A 23,138-nucleotide genomic window follows, 5' to 3' on the forward strand; every position below is an offset into this window, starting at 1 on the left:
TAGCAGGAAAAGAAACACAGGGAGAAAGTGTGTTGAATGAATTGGAGAAATATATACAGTATATGCACATCCACACCCTTATGTTTATGTAGTGTCCTACAATTTAAATGGTTTGTTCTGCTTTCACGACTCACATTTGTTTCTTCCTGCCAAGAATTTAGGTCTTTAAAAAAAGATTTTTCTGGGACGGCAATATTTATTTTTCAAAAGTATCCATTTCCCAAAATTGCCATTAGACGGTACTGTCACCACACTTCTATTTTAAAATTAATTTTGCTCAACAATGCTGCCTTTTAAAAGGATCTTCCTTTATTTGTACTCAGCCGAGCATTTACTTTCACTTGTGCACCAAACCGCATGCTTATAAAGATGCATTATTCATTAACCTCATATGCATAGGAACATTTGTAAGCGGAAACCTGGGCAGACATTTTGTCAGCGCTCCAAATGGCTTGGCCAGTGGACAGTATATTACTGTGCAGGAGACCAGGATGGGAGGACACCCATCAAAATACTCACATTTTTGCGCAGCGCTGTCTGAAAGCATCATGAAGTCCTAGAATTCAGGGAACGTGACGGCATGCTATACTGGGCAGAAGGAAGATTTAGAGCAGTAGGGCCTCTTCATCCCTGCAGGAACGGGCTGCTTGACAGCAAAGCTTTACAACAGGAGAGGGGAGGATCGGGATAGAGCAAAACGCAGCAGCTCAGAATGACAGGCCAAAAGAAAAGCCTAAGAACTAACGTGAACTGGCCTGATTACATGAGCAGTTCTGGAACACGCAACACAAACACCAAGATCTCCTCCTATTTCCCATTCAACATGTTTTTGGAGAGAAATAGTTGGCGGGTGGCGGGGTGAGAGGAGAGGTGGGATTCAGAAGCAAGTTCTGTGCTGGCTTCTTTGAATTATAAGCTTTGCCTGTTAATTGGTCTTATTTCCATGAGTAATGTATATTGCAGTGTGCCTACACTGGCTTGCCCAAAGCCTGAGAACTGGCTCACTGGCTGGCTTGCCTCCTGCTGTGTTTGGATCTGTGCCTTTTCAACTGATTCTGCATCTCCAAAGGATATCAATTAAGCCTCTGCTATACTCTACATGCTGTGTCTGTTTGTGTCACACACACACACACAAATCTTATTTGACTGGAACAAGGCTTTAGAAGAACAACCTGCTGTGGGGGGCTTAGATAACCGGCTTTTAACACAGTAGATGCACTTCAAACCTCTCAGACCTTTGACTTCTCAAGGCAAGGACTGGAATATATCAAGGATTTTAAATGCTCTTGAAATGACACACTGATACCACAAGAGCTTTGAAGGGGAGAGTGGAGTTTAGACACTGGATCTGCACTATCATTCTATAAAACTCATTCACAAAAATTATTGGGGGGAAATCTCTTTCCACCAGTGTGCACTCTGTGTGTCAAGTGCTTTGGATGGGCTTAGTGTCCATTTTGATATCGAAGACGTCGGAAGACAAGATTTGCCATAATCAGAGCAGTCCGTTGGGCTACTAATTACAATATCCAGCTTTGGCCAGCAGCCAATAGCTGATGCTTCAAGGAAAAGCAAAAGAAAAACTTCAAAATATTTCTCTTGCACACAAAATTAAGATGCTGGAAGACACCAGAATAGCTTCGGCATCTACAGACTTCCATGTCGCAAGACAACGGGATGGTCTTGCCTAGCTTTAAACAAGTTTAGCCTGCATTATTTGCCATTCCTAATACAGCAAAGCTGGTGCCTGCAGGGAAGCCACAGTAAAGCACTAGTAAAATACCTTCCAGGGGGAGGGTGTTTCCATAAAAAGCAATGTATTAACTGGATTAACCTATATTTAAGAGATCAGCAATCAAAGAGGAACATTTCATTCACAACTTTTAATTATTTCCAAATCCCCATACAGACCATAGCCCATTAACTCCAGTATTTTTTTTTTTAAATACCACCCCGCAGTGTGCAGTGCCATAAATGGCTCCAAGGAGCAGCAGCTTTACAGGAGAGAGGAGAAAAAAGCAAGGCTAAAAAAACTGGGACTGTTTTCAGGCTTTTAAGCACAGTAATATGCTGCTTCTCCTCTTCAAGGTTATAGTTTTGCATGGAACAGTGGCTGGGGGGCTGGGATGTAACTGCACATTCCAGGGACATAGTTTGGCCTGGTGCTCCCAGCACAAAAGAAGTCGCGTTACCATAGCTTTGCGCTCAGCTGTGTGCTGTTCTGCTCACAATGTGGAGTGGTGGTGTTTTGTTTTGTTTTTTTTTTGGGGGGGGGGAGGGAAATATACTGGGTAATTGTTTGGGTTTTTTTTATTTGCACATAAGTATGTATCCAGCTTTCCTTAAATGATTTTGTTACTCTTATTCATCTTAATTAATTTGCATTGAACAAACATACAGATGAGGACTCAGAAGCATAAAACACCAACCTCCATAGAAAATGGCACCTTAAATAGGAGCCCAAGCTGTGACATTTGCTGTTTGAAGCATGTGAATTAGAGGTGGCTTGCAGTTAAACTGGGCTCAGCACAGAGAAACTTGGAGGATAAAACTTTCCTGACCCAAATCACACTCCCACACTTCTCCGTTCATTTGGTCTCTCCAAGTCAGCCCATGCCAAATCAAGCAAGTGAATGTAGCTGCTCCCCTTAGGTAGAAGGAATGTCATCTATCTAGGCCGGTACAAGATGATATTGGAGAGATATAGGATAAGAGTAAGGTTTAGACACTACCCACAGTTATACCCAGGCAGCTCCAATGACTTCACCAGAACTGCCTTGGCATTACTGCAGGCCAAGTTCTCCCCAATGGGATCAATGTGTCTAACGAGTTCCAGCCTGTGTAAGCTGTTGCATAATAAGTGGGAATAACAATACGTGTTCTACTTTCACTCAGTAAATAAAAGCCATTTTAAGAAGTCCTAGTCGCTGTAGAATTCACTAGAGATTTTAAATAAATACCACTACCTCTCTTTTTTTCATACAATCATATCTGTACAATAATCGCCATTGAATTCAGCAACACCAGATACTAGCGGTGTGTGGACTGTATAGAACCACGCACAGTGTTGATCAAATTTCAGAAATACCTCATTTTCCTGGGTAAAGTCAAGAGCATCTTCTCCTGAAGCAAGAAGCGTATGAAGGATCCTTTGTTTCACCTGTTCCCATTCGACCAGCATCGATTCTCGGTGGTACTCTTCAGCCATACCAAAGGTCTATTAGCAGAGAAAAAATAAAAGCTAAAGAACACATAGAAATACCAAATAGTCTCTAAAGGACAATATAAATTATAACCACTAACTAGTTCTGCTGTAAGTAAAGCACAGACAGGAATCGAAAGACAAGAAAAACATTAACTAGTTTAACGAATACTGAGAGAGCCCTAGAGCCATTGTCCAGCAGGAAATAATTTAGAAGGTATTACTATTCAGCTTTTTGGTGATTCAAACACAAGTGAAGGGTAGCAAAATGAAGCCATTTTAACACGTGTCTAGCTCTGTAAAATGAGTGCCTTGCACAATCAAGCCCTGCTCCTGGTTGGAGCCTCTAGGCACTACTGTAACACAAATAACATTAACAGGTTTGCATTCAAAGATGTACATTACTGATGCAACACAGAGAGCAATCTGAGGTTCATTCTATCTCTACCAGACACACCACAGGGAATTGGTTGAACTCCCAACTTTCATCAGTTGGTGCCAACTGCAGCTTCTGTTGCCAAAAAGTCTGGAGTAGAAATACAGATGATGCAGTATTTGTTCACAGACCTGCCTTACCAAGGGAGGAAAAGATTTCTCATAATCTTAACTACAGGTTTAATTTTGTATCACATTGTCCAATTAAGTGGAAGTAGGGGAATCACAGTCTGCAAAGTCTGCTCCACTTTTAGGTTTCAAGGAGCATTTGAAATAGCCTTGCATATTCACATTCTGCATGGAATACCACCAGTAAGGAATGGGTTGATCCTCCTTGCTCTGTCAGATGCAGTTAGCTCCACCTCTCTACCCTACAGCCACCTCACATCACTGATCAAACACTTCCTCAGTATCCAATACTATTAGATAGCTAATAGGAAAACCGGCAATAAAAACAACTAGAACTGCCCACTTTGCATCTCAAAACTTTGTCCAGGGACAAGTAGAAGCTGGCTGCTCCACACCATGAGTGCTGAAAGGTGAATTCAGTAAGGAGATGAAGGGGATAGAGCTCGGAGGCCCCCACCCGACCATGCCCTGCTCCAGACCTACATCTCAGCCAGGGTAACTCCCATTTTGGGCAGTCCATCCATTTGCTGGGTGCCCATTAGTGAGGGAGGAGATGACACGACACCTCTTTCTGGGGTAACGAACAGCTGCAGGTGACAGGCTAGGTAATAGGGATCTGCTCTGAGGCCATTATGCCATCCCCACACTGCCACCATCATCTGATGTGCCTTTTTACAGGCATATCTGCAACCACACTGCATTATACTCCAAGCTAGGGAGACTGGGAGGTAGGGGCAGATCCAGGTTCTTCTGGAGAGCGAGGTGCTAATGCTTTTTCAGTATGGAGGCAGAGCTATGTGTCACTCAGAGTGTGAGAAGCCAGCCCATTCCGTGAGAAGCCAGCCCATTCCAGACTGGGGTGGGGGCCCTCCCACACGGAAACAATAAAGAGTGATGTGAATGAAATCTGCACCTAGGACTATTCCTTCAGGCAACCTTCCCTGTCCCACTTCCTTCTCTGTTCTTGACTTTAGAATAAATCCAAGGTTTCTAGGTCAAATTTGTTCTATCTACTTTGAAAAGACCAGCCTCTCTATTAGGCAACTAGTTTTGGTGGGCTCTTGGGCAGTCCCGTTAAAATAAAGGTTTCACTGTATTATTACAAACCTAAAAGACATAGCATGAAAGAGAGATGCGTGTTTAATGCCCCTGTTTTATTTGGAGGCTTTTATGGGATACTCCTCATTTTTCAGGAAGCAGGCTGAAGACATCGCCCCTGAAGAATTTAAAAACAAAAAAAAATCAGGGGAGAGAGCTCAAAATTCCAGATATTTAAGTGGCATATTATGTGTTTGTATAGTGCCTAGAACAACGGGGCCCTGATCCTGACTAGGGCCTCTGTCTTATAAACAACATACAGAATGCAGGGACTGTATTCCATCTGCTTGTGGAGGGAAATCACTGCAGATGATAACAGAACCACCACTTGGACTGCTGAAGACCTAGAAGCTATAAGAAGAGATACTTTAGGACTTAATTGACTCTTCTTATGGGGGAGGAGATTGGATTCCAGGGCAGACGTGGCATTGGAATTCAATGAGCTAGGCTTCACAGCAAAAACACTTCCCACTTTCTGTCACCTGCTTGCCAGGCTGGGAGTGTCGTGGCAGCATCTCATGCAGGAGTGGAGCTCATAGATGCTAAGGCAGCCCACTTTAACCTTGGCCAGGAGAACAGTATGCAACATGGGGCACTGGACTATGGGCAGGTGTTGTCGGAGGAGCCACGGAACATTGTGAGAAACACAAATAGGCCCTGGTGAGGCGTGGAAAGCAATGATTAACGGTCTGAAAGTGCTAAACACCTGCTACTCACATAGAGTTCATGCTCAGCACCTTTTAAGGACGGTCCCTAAGTTGCCCTGTTCTCTTAGCCTTTCCAAAATTCAAGGAAGTAAACAGGACCACCTTATCTTGGAAGCAAAGATAGTTTACCTCTGAAGTGACTAAACTGATGAGACGCGAGCCCTTCAGATATGACTTTTAAACTCATGGAAGGACAGGAGTTTGCTCACTATTCCTTCAGCAACAGCACTAGAGAAGAGATGCTGCTTCATTGCAGTCCCATTCAATATTGGTGTGATGGTGACAAGTAGCCACGAACAAATGAGACAGGAAATAACCCAACATCTTCATTAGCTCCAGATAGAGAGGAGATTATTTTAGATCAGGGGTAATCCATTTTTTTTTTTTTTTGGTCAAGGTTCATATTTCTTGGTCAAGGTACAGTCAAGGTCCAAAGAAAATAACAACAACAATAATGATAATAAGCAAATAAAAAGATTTCACGGTCTGTTCAAAAGCATCTGGCAGTCCGGATTTGACCCGCTGTCTGCCTATTGACTATCCGTGCCTTAGCCCTGGTCTACAATGGGGGTGGGATCGATCTAAGTTACGCAACTTCAGCTATGTGAGTCAACTGCTGCTGCTCCCCCATCAACTCTGCCTGTGCCTCTCGCGGCGCTGGAGTACAGGAGTCGACGGGAGAGCGTTTGGGGGTCGATTCATCGCGTCTAGACTAGATGTGATAAATCGATCCCCACTGGATCGATCACTACCTGCCAATCTGACGGGTAATGAAGACATACCCTTAGATCTCACTTCCTTTCCCTCATCCAACTCTCTCTCTTTCACACGCACACACAATTTTGCACTGTGGTGTGTGACTAAATGTTTTGGTTGGCTGCACTAATTTTTTCCATCTCATTATGGCCCAATATTAGGATACTGTCAATTGGAAAAAAAAAAAAACAATAGTATATACGATTTCATAAAAGGCCATTTGACAGCCAACATTTAATTGCAGTGTCTGCATACGAGTAGATCATGAGACTTTTGTTTCTTCCTTATTGTATAATATTAAATACTCTTATGTAGTCCAGCTAGGCTCCATATTTCCACTGTAGTGTCATTACCTTTATGATTAAACAGAAATTCCAATTAGGTTTTTAAACAAGCGTTTCGAGTGTGTGTGTGTATATGGAAACACAGTGCTGCAATATTTTTGCATACAGCTTCGGTGAATATCATTTTTATATAAAAAGAATTTAGCTCTGAACATTTACCCACTAAAAACAAACCATTTAATAAAGATGCTTCGAATGTTGTATATACACAATAGTTAAATCTCATAGCACCATTGCTTGCTGGACTCTGAACACAAGTACTCACTGTATGTAGAGAACTTCACAACTCAGCATATTGACGTGTAAATTGAGACATGCTTACAGTGAATTCACTGCATATTGTCCTTTTATGGAAAGTTATCATCTTGGGAGTCTGCTACCTCCCCAAGACATTTCTTAATAAGTAAGGATCAGAGTGCTTTTCAGTGTCACAAAGAGGACGTTGCCACTTTAATAAAGAGGTTCTAATGTCCAATACTCTGTGTTGTGTGTGTGTCTCAGATCTATTGTCAAACCCATAATGGCTAACCCACTTGTTAACAGAATTACCACATTCTCAAAATCAAACTCATTATACTGCAAGGACTTTCTGAAAGTACAGTTTCAAAGGCTATGTACACAAAAACAAATTCTACTCTATTCATAGAGCAAAGAATAAGTAGTACTAGCCATTTATAATTGTTCCATACACTGTGAAAGAATCAAGAGCTTTTAAATTTTATCTGTTTATCAAAGACAGCACTTGATTTGTGGAAATGTTCTTTTGGATTTTATTTTTTTAATACTCCTTTCCAACTTACTCTTTTCCTGGACTCTTCAATGGCTGACAGCAAAGCATTATCTTTTTCATTCTTCAGGAATCCCTAGGGAAAGGAGAAATACAGTTTTGGTTGAAAATCAGCCTTACATCAGATGCACACTGCACTACTCAGCTCTTTCAACTTTAAAGAAGTGCTAACAGCTTCCTCCCCAGTCCACCTCTGAGGAGTTTAAAGGTCATTTTATTTCACTCAAGGAACAGTAAGATGCCCATAAAGCTCAATGTGAAAATGAAAATACATTAATCCCCTGTTTTAATATGCATTAAATCCTAGTGAAGTATCCTGCTTCTATTCTTTTATCTCTGTGTCCCAGCAACTGCTTCCTCTCGCTCTCCATTTGAGGGAACCAGGATGAAAGCTTGTTAGAGCGATAAGCTAAGATAAGATTGTTGGACGCTAGTAAGTAAAGAAGGTTTGGACTTCACAGCTTCAGGCAAGGGCAGAGTTTTAGAGGCCAACTGGAAAGCATGAGTAAGAGCTTATGGAAATTAGTTGCAAATGGGTAAAATGACTAAACAGTTGAAAAACACTCCGGAAAAGTCTGCAAACAGTCTCTTCCCTCCTCCCCACAGCACACCATAAAAAAGGGGATTTAAAAAAAAAATCTATTTAGATTATTTTTTACTCAAACATGGCTGGTCTAGGTTAGCAAAACATGCAAGCCATTGCAGTTAATACCTTGCCTGCACCTGCATGTTATTTTTGTTACTCTTCATCAGCAAGAACACGTATTTCAAAGATTTGGTGTGGATCTCATTCATTACCTTCAGAAGCAAGCACTAAGACCAACCAAGATGCCTTTATTAGAGCAGAATTCACATATCTTTATTTTGTAATTTTTCTGTGATGTATCTCCAATTGCCAAATCATCCAGGTTTATTATCCCTGGGCTTGGAGTCAACTCATTAGTAAGCCTTAAAAAAATAAATAAATAAAAACACCCACCAACTTTCATTTCCGCTACAACTATCAATTATAATGACCGATAAAATAGGAATAACTTAAAACTGTGTGTTAATTGAAGAAAGCTCTCAGATTAAGAGTAGGAGTTCAGCATGTTATACCATTGATGTTATATGCACTGATCATAAGGAATATGTGGTTGTGGAAGCACCTAGTGGTCCCAATCAGGAATCGGAGTCCAATTGTGTTATGCACTGCACACACACACACCACAAAGACGGTCCCTGTCCTGCAGATCTTACAGACCACCAGTACCACTCCTTATTCCCAGACTAGTGCTGGTGGGCTCCTGAGGGGTGCTGAACTTCCTCAACTCTCACGGACTTCCATGGGATAGGACATCACTCAGTTTCACACATGCTTGAGCCCTTAACGGAGGATATCTGCCATAGGCACTACACAAGCAAAGCTGTGCACAATGTGACAGAGTGGAGGGCAGTTTTATACGATCTTGAGTGCTACATTTTTAATTTTGGGGGGTGTGCATTTTTTTAGTACAAACATGGCACTGACTCTGGGTGATAAGTCACACACTGGCGCTACAGATCCAGAGCTACGTGCATGCGTGCACAGCGTAACAAGTTTATGTATTACAGTCAGACAATTGCGATATAAAAGTCATACATGCACAGGTAACCAGAAGGTGAAGCCTGGTTTTTCAGTTCTCCCAAAAATCCAGGCCTGAATCAGTTTAGCAACTAGAGAACTCTTTAGCTGATAACAATAACAGGGTCCCTATTCTCTGTGCCCCAAGCCACTTGACGGCAGCATTGCACAGACAGCCCATGCAGGTGACGTATGTTTTGCCTTTATTGAAGGATTTAAAAAAAAAAATGAAAAAAAAATTGAGCACCAAGGCTGGATGAATTTCAAATTCTAAAGATAAATCAAGACAGATGATCCTTGTGTGCTGCCTTTGAACTGTAGGGTTGGGGACTATCCCTACAGCTGTCAGTGACTACCCTAGTCACCTACTGACTGGAACAGGACTGAATCTTTGATTGGCTCCTCTGCTAACCCCCACCTTCCAAGATCACTAATCAATAAGGTTTGCTGGCATCTTCAGGGGGTCATTCCTTGAGCACTTCTCTCTTAAATGTAAGCGCCTTCTGAGCAATAACGCTCGCCTCTAACAAGCAGGGCCTCTAGGATATCAAGGCTCTTTGTCTAGTATACCAAGCAGAGGACAAGTTTCCCCTCCTGCCAGGAGGATGCTGATGTTACAGAGAATGTCACATGCCTCCTGTGCCACATGTTGCTCTTCATTTATCACAGAGAAAACCCTTCCTCCAAGACCCAGAGCTGCAGGTTTCTGGATGGGATGGAAGCCGAAGGTGCTGAGTATAACCCTGGAGATCCCAGGTCCCTGTGACTCTCGATGAGGCTGCTGTCTAGTTCTCCTGTGACGAATGAACTCTCTTTGAGGAGCGGCAGACCGAGCTGTATCATGATGTATTGGAGAAGAATTATGCACTCCGCACCTCACTGACTAAAACTCAACTCTCCTCCTTTCACTAGACGCTCCGTGAACTCAGATGTCCAGGGCCTATACTAGAGCCTGCGACTCCCCTGAGAATAGCCACCAGCGCAGACAGGAGGACATCATTGATTTCATGGGGGAAAGTGGTTACTGTGATATGAGCAGAGCTCAGGATATTGCCCTCAAGGGGGGCAGGGGGGAGGGATAGCTCAGTGGTTTGAGCATTGGCCTACTAAACCCAGGGTTGTGAGTTCAACCCTTGACAGGGCCATTTAGGGATCAGGACAAAAGATTGGGGATTGGTCCTGCTTTGAGCAGGGGGTTGGACTAGATGACCTCCTGAGGTCCCTTCCAACCCTGATATTCTATGATGTGAGAGATAGGATGACTGCTCATGTACCTGGCTAAGAAATAAGGTGCAATTTTTTAACAGTGAGGGTAATTAACCAATGGAACAGTTTACCTGCAGATGTAGTGGATTCTCTGCCATGAAGTTTTAAAACAAAAGACTGGAAGTCTTCTAAAAGATATGCTCTAGCTCAACCAGAGGTTGGGGGCCTGACGAAGAGTTTATTGGGTGAAATTCGATGGCCTACGTTATGCAGACTATATGGCCATAGTGATCCTTTCTGGCCTCGGAATATATGGTTCTATTAACTTAAAAACCCGGAATAAACCTCGCAATGCCTATCCTAAGAAAACAGATTTGTTTTAAAATGAAGATGTACCTCATGTTAAACTTTAGGTCTGGAACATGACAATCACTTTTTAAATTAAATGGAAGCTAATCATTCAACTTCTGAAGGGGGAGCTTCCAGCAGCTGCTGTTGGAATGAATCCCAGCTACTTAATTCATGCTTTGTTTTAACAAAAATAAGTTCTGGCACTTGTTACATACGGGTCTGTAACCAGAACTGGTATACATTAAAAACGTAAAGGATGACCACCTACTACTACTACTTATTCCTTATATGTTGATTACTTTGCCACCTAGTGGCATAAGGCTTTTTGTTTTAAGCACAGATTAATATTTGCATGTACTGTATCTGCTTTGAGGAAACTCCTCTCTGGAACCAGGGAGAATGGTAGGATTGGGATGCGAGTGGGACGGGGGAGAGAGATGCACTCCATAAATATTAATTAATTTATTTTCACAACACTCCTGTGAGATGAGGGGGTGGCATTATACCAATTTTACAGCTGAGGAACTGAGGCACAGATTTTGAGATCTAGTTTTCACTAATTTTGTGTGCCAATTTGAGACACCTAGGACCTGTTAATTCAGAGTACATAGCATTACATAACGCTTTTTATGTGCAAAGCACAGCTCCCATTGATGTCAGTTGCAGCTGTGCTCAACCCTTCTGCAAATCAGACCCCAGCATACCAAGTCAGGGCCATAGAAAAAGAGGAACACACAACTAGTGACAACCTGTGAAAAGTTAGGTTTAAGTGACTTGACTAGCATCACACAGGAATGTTGTGGCAGAGGCAGGGATAGAATCCAGTTCTTGTGGGCAGCATTCAGTTGCCTTAACTATGAGACCGTGCTTTGACTTCCAGCAATCCTCTGCCTCATTCACTACACACCTTCCAACTTCTGCAACAAAAAGAAGCAGGGGCCCTAAGGACAATGGACTCCTTCACTACTCAACCTTGATTCATCCCCCAGAGCACGTCCATCCTGTGGGCTGAATCAGACAGTGGTCCTCTGGAAAAAATACAATGTGATCGTGTAATTCAGGATTATATCAAAATGCATACACACCAGGGGGATGAATTAAGGTTGCTTTTGAGTGCTTGACTTTGCAACCTTAATAATGTTATTTTAACGTAGTTTGTGTGTGAACACTTTCATAGAATTTTAAAACAAGCAAACTGAAGAACAGAAATTCCATCATGTGGCAAATCTGACACCCACATGGGTCATCAGCAGGGTTGGAACCTTTAGATTTACTGCAGAGGTCTCTGCTACTTGAGCTAATAAAATAACTGATACCAGAAGTAGGTTATCTTCTATGAGAGCCAGCATTTAAGTGGGATGAGACAGTCTGCCAATAGGTTTCACAGGTATTCGTGGACAGCAGAGGAATCATAAGACACTGGAATCTTGGGTTCCATTCCAGACTCTGTAGAAGGATGCCCTCTAGTGGCTACAGACCCCTTCTGTCCTGTCCCCTTCCTCTCTCTTCCCCACCCCAGCTCCTCATACCATTTTCCCATTCTCCTCACCTACCAGCCCCAGGCTCCAATACTCATATTTGTCATTCCAGTCTCCCCCCACCCTTCAATACAAGCCCCTCCCCAGGTCCAACTTTCTTCCCTTCTGCATCCGTAGCAGGTTGCTTCCTCCTTCTCCTCACTGCCTGGGTATGAGCATGGGCATTATGACAGCACAAGAAATATCGGTTTCAGAGTAACAGCCGTGTTAGTCTGTATTTGCAAAAAGAAAAGGAGTACTTGTGGCACCTTAGAGACTAACCAATTTATTTGAGCACAAGTTTTCGTGAGCTACAGCTGCATCCGATGAAGTGAGCTGTAGCTCACGAAAACTTATGCTCAAATAAATTGGTTAGTCTCTAAGGTGCCACAAGTACTCCTTTTCTTTTTACAAGAAATATAGTCTCCCTGATCTCAGTTCTGATGCCCAGCCTTCAGCAGCCCAGAGCTGCATTTGCAGGGAAAGCCCTGCTTAGTCCCCTGGAGCACCAGGCTGCAGAATACCCAGTGCAGGAGGGATTCTTCAGGGAATTTAGCTGTGAAGTTCTAACAGGTCTCAACTGAGCATGTACAAACTGCAATTTTTCTAGGGCTCATAACTTGGCCATGACACCAAGGCCATCACTCTACCAAATTTCAGGTCCCTGAGATGGGGGTGCTAGATCTATTCAAAGAAAAGGTTGTCAGAATTTTATAATGTGGGCAAACCAATGTATTTTCTCTGCTCTTGTTCTTAGAAATGGCTGAACCATTTTGGCTGAAATTTTCAAAGAAAAACAAACAATGAGCCCAAAGCAGACACATGGCACAGAAAAATTCAGCCCAATTTATTAAAGCTCAGCATGGTTACAAGTTTCTGAAAACAGGGTCTTATAATGGAAAGTGCTGGACTACCTTGATAATATGCAGTGCTCTGAGCCCTGCCTATAATAATCCAGCCTCATTTTTGGCCACTTTACAGAGTAATGTAGTTACTGTCTCTGGTCAAAAATAATCTCTAATCCGGTCCTAAAAGTTAACTTGTAAATTAACATGAGAAGTGGATAAGACTTCAGGGTAGAGACGACATGATCTATTCTGAGGCACCAGTGACCACTTTCCTAGATAAAGTAAGCTCTTCTACCATAATAACTGACAGTAAAATAAGGTTTTTCTAGAATTTACAAAAAACAAAACCCCAAACCTTGGTTTGCAAGGCATTATCTTCTCAGGAGGCGGCGTAAGAGGTTATTTTTTACAGCTACACCTAGAACGCCAAGAAGTCGTAAAGCTTGAACATCTGTGCCACTTGATTACTCTCTCAAAGCTTGAAATCATTTGATGTCTGTTAGTTTTATTGCCTTCGTTGTCTGACAGGAAGGCTGAAATTACTGTAGTCAGCACCTTCCTGCTCACGTTTGAATCCCAGAAAGAAAGTGTTTCAGTAAATAATTAATAATTGCTGAGAAAGGGCATGTGTGGTCTCAGTGGTCTCCTTTGGATAAAGGACTGAAAGTCTCTTTCATTTACTGCAATAAATAAGGTTAGTAGATTCTCACCTAGCTGGTGGAAGGATCTTAATTACTTCCACCAAACAGGCCATACTTTTAATACTTGCTCTCAGTATTCTAGCCCTCCGAGGAAGCAAATGTTGCCAACTCAGTGAACTGGGGCATTTTATGGGATGGCAAAGCTTCCTTTTTCACTGGCATGGGAAGAAAGGAAAAAAAACTGAACAATCTGTGACCTTTTTTCCATCCCAACTGTGTTAAACCCAGTAGCTTTGGGCCAGTTATAGATTCTTAAAATAACTGGATTTTGAGTACATTGAAATTTTTTCAGGTAAATGGTGGGAGAGAAAAGTTATATAGTGGGCAACAGAGCCACTCTTCAGTGGTGGCCTCTATACATTGGCGATGGAAGATCCAGATGAAGCATCTTGTTTTATTTATAATTATTTCTATTCGCAGTGGTTTGCTTTAGTTAAGAAAAAATCGGAAAACCATTTGAATATACTAGCATTGGTATGCCTTGACATGCTTTACTTTCAAGGATAGCTCAGTCTGGAAACATGGAATGTACAGCAAAACTGCCTTGGAGGTTACTGAAACAATACGACGCCCTGCTATATATAACGAATTGTCTATCATTATTGGTTACGCCTTCGCTGGTTTTATGTCAGATGGGTTCAGCATAACATGATATGGTGTGGCCATGCCCCTGTAAGTAATTCTGTGCCTCTGCAGAAGATGAGGACTTTCCAGAGTAGCATATGCAGTGCTCGGGCTTTGCTCCGGCTCCTCTCACATTTCCAAGATCACACACCTTTTGGGAGTTCTTGCAGATCTTTTGAGGTCTTTTGCATTGTGGCTGATATAGCAGCAAAACAAATATGGTAGACACTCAGAGTTAGGAACACCAAGGGAATGCAGGTCATAACTCTGAAATCTTTGTAACACTAAACAAAACATTTTGGTTTTTCTTTTAAAAGTTTACAACTGAACATTGACTTAATACAACTTTGAAACTTTAATATGCAGAAGAAAAATGCTGCTTTTCACCATCTTAATTTAAATGAAACAAGGACAGAAACAGTGTCCTTATCTTTTCAAAACTTTTTTTTTTAAAGCTTTCTCTTTATTTTTTTAGTGGTTTACATTTAACACAGTACTGTACAATATTTGCTTTTTATTTTTTTCGTCTCTGCTGCTGCCAGATTGCATACTTCTGGTTCCAAATGAGGTATGTGGTAGACTGGTCAGTTTGTAACTCTGGTGTTCATAACTCTGAGGTTCTACTGTAGGAAGCTTCAGCTTGTGAATAGATTTTGGACACAGGTACAGATTTTGGCATGCATACGAGGTATACTGTTTCTTCCAAAGTATCAAGGCAGCTATCCTAGGATCTGCTGCCTGAGCCTGAAAGACCCAGCAAGCTTTATACAACTGATTTTCCTCTTAGGGAATTTTAGATGGTAGGATTATGATGGGGCAAAAGTAGTTTCCACTGCCAAGGACCCAATCTGGAAGTTCTTACTCACAACAAGCTCCCAGTTAAGTCTGAAATTAGAATAAGTGGGCACCAGAAGTCCAGTGAAAGTTGTGTGCAAGTAAGGAGTGGATGGTCAAGTCATAAGTTAGAATGCATGGATAAGTGAAGAAGGAAGGTAGAACAGGGCTCACCACACTGTATATAACAATGTCTTGAGTATGAATTGTTCAACAAACACACACCTTGCAAATGAGTTGGTCTTTGGGGAGGGAACATGTCCGTGGCTCAATGGCAGAACAGATGTTCTCAATGGAGAACCGTAATGAGGCCTACCTCTTCTACCCTTAAATTAGACAATGAGAGGTGAAGGATAAAGTTAGCACTTCAGGGCTTAGCAGAATGGAAAGTTGGCAGAGTTTGAGAAAGGCAGCTGAGCTTGTCAAACTGCAAATAAGCATTAGTTCCCTGTCATTATGTTTATGCTAGGAAATCCTGCAGGAATTTCTGAAGTGGGAAGAGATTTCCATTATTGATTGAGCTGAAAAAAGGCAACAGAGCACACTGGAAATATTCATATTTCTAGGGTAACCATACGTCCATATTTTCCTGGACACGTCCAGCTTTTTGGTTCTTAAATCGCCATCCGGGAGGAATTTTTAAATATCTAAAAACGTCCAGGATTTTGCCATTATTATTTCTCCCCAAAGAAGAGTTGATCATTCAAGAAAGAGAGTGAATGCTGATCACTCAAGAGAGTGCCCGCTTTTTCCCCCCTTGCTCCCAGCGCTTGCACCGCGAAGCAAGCGGGGGGGGGGGAAGGTGAGGAGGGGGAACACGGCGCGTTCAGGGGAAGAGGTGGGGCTGTGGTAGGGATTTGGGGAAGGGGTGAAGTTGGGGCGGGGCCGTGGGCAAGGGGCACAAGCAAATACCCTCCCTCCCCCACCCCCTGTGGAGTGTCCTCTTTTTGAATGTTCAAATATGGTAACCCTAATATTTCCCCACAGTCAGGAATCAGCTACTAGGTATCAGAGGGGGTAAACATTTTTAAGTTTAAGGGGTAAAATGTAAGGGTCAATAATCGTTAAACAGAACGCTACATTGATAAATTGAAACAGTTTGCTCTCAAGGGAGATTTATTGCTCTTTTGGCTGCATTCTTAGAGGTTGGCAACCAGTCCCCCATCGCCACCACGTCTAAGAGCGCCATGGGATGGTGGGTCATATTTAATTCATTTTAAATTGAAGGTCAGAGAATAACATACGTTTTGCAGTGGTTAGTATTTCAAACATATTCTAACTCAGGCACAAACGCCACTCAATCATGCTGGTCACAGGGATGGTCCTAAAGATACGTTACTTGCCTTTTTTTAAAGCAAAGCAAAACTATGCAACACTGCTTCAAGCAAGTTGAATTTTGCAAGGCTACTTTAATATATATTTTAATGTGTGTTAATTCACTACATACTAAGAGGGCCACAGAAATTATTCCTACAGCAACAAAATGCTGTACAGAGAGCTGACATATACCCACAGTAACCTATTTTTCGTATAGCGGCAGAATTTCTTGCTGGGTAGTTACGCAGAGAACTAAGTGTTCAAACTCAGCAGGGGGCAGCATACATTGCAAAACTAAAAAAGGGGTACTGCCATTTGCCAGGAAGGCTGTTCAAGGAGGCTGCATGCTGTTTAGAAGCCGCAGGTTGCAACTTTTGCTTTAAAAGGTGGCATCAGGTGGAGCAGGACCTCTCTGCCCTTCTGTCAGGGTATCACTGATGTAGTGCTCAATTTTAAATGCAGCGTTTAATCTCTGTGTTGCACAGTGAGCCTACAGCAAATATTTACAAGCAAATTGCTTCATGCTGTAGATTAGTGCCTGCAATGAGACATCTTTGCTAGTACTGTTTTAACCATTTTAGACAATCTGATCTGTGCTAGAAACAGAGTTTTCAGACGCAGCTATGCTGGGTTCTGTTGCAGTAATGTCATTACCGCTTTTAGCTACAGCAGGGAAAGCTCTCGAAACTGCTGAAAGAACAGTTTCTCTTGAAGTCTGTAGATTCTCTTGATGTCTTTGCCACTGGAGTGGGGCAGATGGTGCATGATCTTTGGCTCTTGATGAAACCATTTGGATTGGCAAATGGAGACGTGAGATGTTCTCCCCTGACAGACATAATGCCTCTAAGGTAAGGATAAGAGATATAAATTGGCATCATCTTGATAGGAGTGGAGGAGTTACAAGAAAAGGCTCCCTTTATGGTCTATTCTGCTAATAATGATTACTAACTTTGTGCCCTCTATCAATTACAGGTACAAATCACAGAATGCGTCTACTGGCTTTTTGAACACATGCAACATGTGCACCCACAAATCACGCAGACCGGACATCTGCAGCCTATCACTGTTCCTGCAGTTGTATCTGAAAAACCAGGGACTATTTTTTGAAAATTTGGCCCACAGTCTACAGCAGGCATAAGATAGGATAGGAGATCACCATATGGGGATTGATATAGTAAGGCAGGATTCCTGAAAACGCTCTCCAGTTCCACCATCCTGAGAGTCAGAGTAAAGCTCCACAACTCACAACTTTGCACATAGGACGGCTCTAGGCATGTTACACAGATGCAGGCGTGTCCACTGCTAGCGACAAGGTCACTGAACAAATAGTCACTCGTAAAAACTATAAAGAAACGAAAGACTAGGGGAAAAGGGATTACACTTAGACGAACTGTTTCACACAGATACGACAATGGTGAACTACAGTACATTGGATTTAGAAGAGGCAGGCAACCACCACATTTTCAGGGAGATGCACCAATTCAATAATACTTCTCATTCTTGGTAACTTTCAAAGGAAGCAGGATGGGAAAAGAAATTTAAGTCCACATGTCAAAGAGACAAAGCAGACAGGGTTGAGCGACTAAGAGGGCAGCACAAGTAGGTTTACAATGGCTGCAAGGCACACGACAACTGAACTCTCTAGGTTGAGTAATGTCAATTGTCTGTTAGCTAACAGACTAACTATATTTCACACTGTTCTGCCACCTTCCATCTCCAGAAGGATCTCAAAGTGACGGACCATCATTAATCTTCACATTACCTTTGTGAAGGAGATAAGTGCGTAATGGTAGAGGCAAGAGTAGAACTCATAGCTCCTAACTCCCAGCCCTGTGCTTTCGCCACTAGATGACTTTTCAGCCCAGAGACAAACTTAATATTCTCTACTGATATTAAAGATCTCCATTGTGCCATATGCAACAAATGTTAGTTCTCCAAACTGTATTTGCTGTATACAGCCATGGAGGAGAGTGAAAAGCGTATACAGTGAATATAAACAGCATTTACCATTCCCTGCTGGTACGTAGTGTCAGTCACTTAGACTGGAGTCACCAAAGAGAACTATATTCCTGCTTTGCAGTGTTGCTCACGCTGATTATTTCTGAGCAGAGATTGTCACTATTGGCATAGGAAAATGAGTCTCAGCTTGATTTTGGTTTCTTCTAATTCAATATCATTTTGTTTGGTGTACTCTTTTGTTCTATTACGTGAAATGATATTTACAATTTGCTTCATCCCTAATAGCACATGGAAATCCACAGAAATGTTTCAATTCACATTGTTTTGTAGTATTATTTTACCGACATCACAGGAGTTTGTGAGGTTTAATAATCCCAAACCTAATTATAAAATTGGACAGATTTTTAATCTTAAAAGGGACTATCAGGTTAAAAAAAATCATATTGTTAACAAAACATACCCTTACCTGTATTATTTGTAACACACTAAAACTGAAATTTTTTAAAACTATTTTTTAAAAATATTTCTTCTGTTTTTTTTCCACTTCATGACAATGAAATCAGAATAGCCACTTTCACTTTTGTGTACCAGCCAAGTTTGCTTTCGGGTTCTAAGACACCTTCCCAACATTGCTGTGGTTGAACTGCAGACAGCATAGGGGAATGTGTAGTTAAAAAACTGTTTCTATTGGAATTTTTTTTTAAAGTCACAAACAATGTTCCCTCTAATTTTTGACAGGCCGTGTGTGCAAAAAATTTCTTCTGTGCGAACTGTTGTGCTTCTGTGCAAATTTTTGTGCGTGCAGTGTTTTGCTGTGTGCGCAGGGTTTAGGATCTGTGTGCGCACGCACAGCTTAGAGAGAACAGGGGTCACAAACACTTCTATCTGTGTTAGATTTTATATAACGTTATTTTTATAAAATCTAGATCTGGGGCAAATTGTCTGAGACTGAGCCTCTTTAAATGGTAGATTGTAGGAAATGCTGCAGAATCCCCGTGCGCATCAGCTTTTACGATAATCACTGACATGATACACACACGTATTAGAAGAGTTATCCTCCCTTCTCCTATTCCTCCTCTCTCCACTGTTAGATATCCTCATACTCTCACTTTGTGTCATGTCTACAATTAAACCATAAGCACTTTGGTACTGGGAACTAAGTCTTATTTGTTCTATAAAGCACCTGACAGACTCTGTTCACTGTATTAGTAATAAACAAGATGTAACGTTACTAAGAATCCTGATCTGTTTCGATATCATGGCAAAGAATAGACGCACCACATCTGAGAAGGGAGAAAAGGGTAGCTAAAGAAGGCAGCCACCTTTACAGATGGAAAAGTCAAAACCTAAACAAGAGAACCCAGGTGACTGATCTCTTGTACATTGTTTAAGATAGAATGGCCAACTGTTACACTGTTCATCCCAAATGTGCTAGCTCAGCTTGCTAACAACACTGGTACAATATATCCGAAAACAAAAATAATCATCATCATCATCATCATCATCATCTCCTCCTCATCCACAGCTCCCATTAGTATTAGTGAAAGCAAACAATTATAATTTGACATTTTGGTTAAAGGGCAACATTGTATTTATAGCATTGCTCACAATACAATTCTTTGAAATGGGGGATAGACCCACCCTGATAGATTGCTTTGTATGAATCAGTCTCTTATGCTGAACCAATTTGGCACAAGGTGTTTTACCATTAGCAATGACATCCGCTCTAGACAGAAGTGAATGAACCATACACACCAGAAGTTGAGGTGGTGACTAATCTTATCAAACTGCAATCCTAGCGAATTCTCCCATTTTCTAATCCACTAATGAATGTCTTTTATTCTGTTTTTAAACAAGATTTTTAAATGCAGAGAATGAGTCTGCTCTGGGGTTTTGTTCAGAACCATCAATAGGAGCTATTGTATCTCTCCTGTCTTATAAATGCACCCGCATTAGCATCCTGATAAAAAATGGCAGAAACAATGAAACATTATTGCAAATGTACAAAAAAGTGTGTACGCACCATAGTACTAGAATCAAAATAAAACACTGCACTTGGGCTGTTCTTAGGAACCAGCAGTTTTGCTTGAAATAAACAAAATTATAATGTATTTCGCTCTAAAGGCTTTGGGATCCAAAGTGCCATCTTCTATAAACAGCAATAAGGAAGCAATGTAATTAACACAGAAAAATCATTTCAGATCAGGTATTATGGTAAGCTACTATTCCAGCTTCTTCCAACATCATTCCTTTAAATGGAATACTGGAATTAAATGAAGATCAAAATGATTCAGTGTTCTTGCCTGGTCTTAAAAAGTGCCAGTCATAACTAGTACCGCAGTATAACACTTGCCACTGAAGGCATCTCTTCCTCAAACTAAGCAGAGAAACGCCCTGAATCAGGTCACCAAAACTAATTTTACTGATGACGCCATTTTATTACTTCTTCTGCTGCCATTTTAGTACCGTAGTTACTACATAATTTTCCAGAAAACTAAGCTGTGTGCTCTCCCCCCGAGCATGAAACTATGCTCAAATCTAGTGACAAGCGCACATGTACTTTTTCCTTTTTAATGGCCGGTAGGGCCGTGTTCTTACATCTAAAGGGCAGGAAAGCTCAACTCACTGTTACCCCAGAGGACCACACCTCAATTCTCCGCACTGATGGGCTGGGTCAGGAGCCTTGAGAGATTGTTTGAACTGAGAAACCAGTCACTGGAAATCTGTCAGCACCAAAGGACAGACTTATAAATGTAGGGGAACAGAGGGAGTGTGCAGCCACCATGCAGGAAGGCAGATTTCCCTCCAGTTTCCATTAAGAATCCTTAGACAAAATGGGCGAGCAAGGAAAAGGAAACAAGGCACAGAGGAGATAAGCACTCGATCTATTAACAATATCTGTGACGGTCTTACTCAGCATCATCATTAACGTGTCGCCAGACACAAGAACTCACTGAAACTGCAGAGGGAAAACTAGTTTCTTCCGAAATATAGTTAGAATCCGAGTGCTAACCTGCCAATTTGATTAATAAAAGATAGACCACTCTTGGATTATTACATGTCTCTCCTGGAACACTGTCAAGAGAAACAGTGTATTAGACGAACAGTCCGGTAATTAATATTAACCAATCCCCTCCACGCCATTTCCCACATTTAATGTAATCCTTCCTTCGTTCTTAGCCCCTGCCACTCACTACCTCTGCTATAGAGACTGTATTCTTCTGTGATGAGCTGCCTGTTTCATTCTAGCATACAAACCCTACCGCTTCTGTGCAATACATGGGTGTCTGCAGCTTTTTAGAAACTGATCACGTTACTGATCGGTATTTGCATACATATTCTTCCACAGTTTTAGGAATATTAAAAAAAGTTGCATCTTAAAATTAAACTAAACATTTTATGTAAAATCTAATGGAAAAATTTGTATTCTCTCCCCCTCTTGCCCCTTTATCTAGCTAGCTCAACGCTTTGAGCTTGACACACTTCCCATTCTCAAACCAAATCATATACAAGGATTCTAAACACCATGCTCTCAATGTGTTACAGCAATCCACATTTACCTGTTTCCTGCACAATCCTTGGGAGTACTAGTAACCTTTCTTCTTGAATAAAAAAGGTAGAAGCGAGAGCCTTCCACCATCTAGCCATATTTTAAACGCCCATTGCTCGTGCACAGCAACGCCCATTGACAGAGGGACAACGCCTGGTTCAGAGGGACCTCGAAATACTGCCAGCATTGTAAATATGATAACCAAGTTAAAGCAGGATGCCAATACAGAATCAGAGAACAGACAGGTTTAGTTATTGCAGCACTTTCACAATGATATTTACTGCAACATTTTTACAGCCATTTGAAATCTTAATCAAACAACCCGACATGCAAAAGAAAACCTTACAAAAGTAAAATCCACTTTATTTTGCTCGCTCACCAATGAGCTGGATAAAGCTACAAAGAAAAGAGGCGAGGTTATATTGATTTCAGTTTCAAGAACTACAAGCGTTCTCTAGCACAATTTATACAAAACTGTGTTTTGAAACAATCAACAGTTCCAAAGTTATGCACTCTTAAATAAGCATTTAGGAAAGATTAGCAAAATCATCCAGACAAGTCAGAAAATAAACCTGGACCAGTTTGTCCATTATTCCAAAATATTTTAAATCAGAGATACTTGGTTAACACTCAAAGTGATTCCATCATGGCAGCATTTCCCCTGGAAAATACAGAAATCCTTTTTCCTTAGTGGAGACAAAGCTATTTTGAGGAAGAAAATTAAAATATACTAGGATATCTTTAAATGCTAAATTTAAACATCTCGTAGCCTTTAAAAATGATGTTTTCCTACCATATTGCCAATATATTCCATAAGCTAATCATTTAAAATTACTTATGAATGATTAATTGCTGATCATTACAATAAAAAAATACAGAAGTCAGTAAGAATATGCCTGTTAGAATTATACAATTATTATTTGAATGGTTATATATTACAATACGTAGTGAGAAAAGCCATATCTTTAATCATTTCCTACTGCAGTCAATGATATATTTTAATGCAAATGTTATTTATTTTCAGATCTACTTTACCTACGTATAGTATACGCCTGTGGTTTAAACTTTTTATACTTTGACCATTACACTAGTCTGGTAAGTACACACTGTAGACAAAAGGCTTCCATTTTTCTCCCGACTGTACTCCACCCTTGCTAAGGGACTCTCCTG

The 23,138-nt window shown here is 41.3% G+C and overlaps 1 protein-coding gene across 3 annotated transcripts in view; it reads right to left on the reverse strand.

Annotated features, from left to right (window-relative positions):
* Positions 1 to 23,138, reverse strand: part of NUP93 (nucleoporin 93) — a 123,835-nt gene that overhangs the window by 45,807 nt on the left and 54,890 nt on the right. For all 3 annotated transcript variants that reach the window (XM_073307468.1, XM_073307467.1, XM_073307466.1), the window contains exons 4-5: positions 7,472 to 7,534; positions 3,089 to 3,217 (exon numbers count right to left, since the gene is read on the reverse strand). In XM_073307468.1, coding sequence (XP_073163569.1) covers positions 3,089 to 3,217; positions 7,472 to 7,534 — 192 coding nt within the window. The remainder of the gene's footprint in view (positions 1 to 3,088; positions 3,218 to 7,471; positions 7,535 to 23,138) is intronic.

The sequence above is a fragment of the Lepidochelys kempii genome, chromosome 12, assembly GCF_965140265.1.
Source record: "Lepidochelys kempii isolate rLepKem1 chromosome 12, rLepKem1.hap2, whole genome shotgun sequence".
NCBI classification, from domain to species: Eukaryota; Metazoa; Chordata; order Testudines; family Cheloniidae; genus Lepidochelys; species Lepidochelys kempii.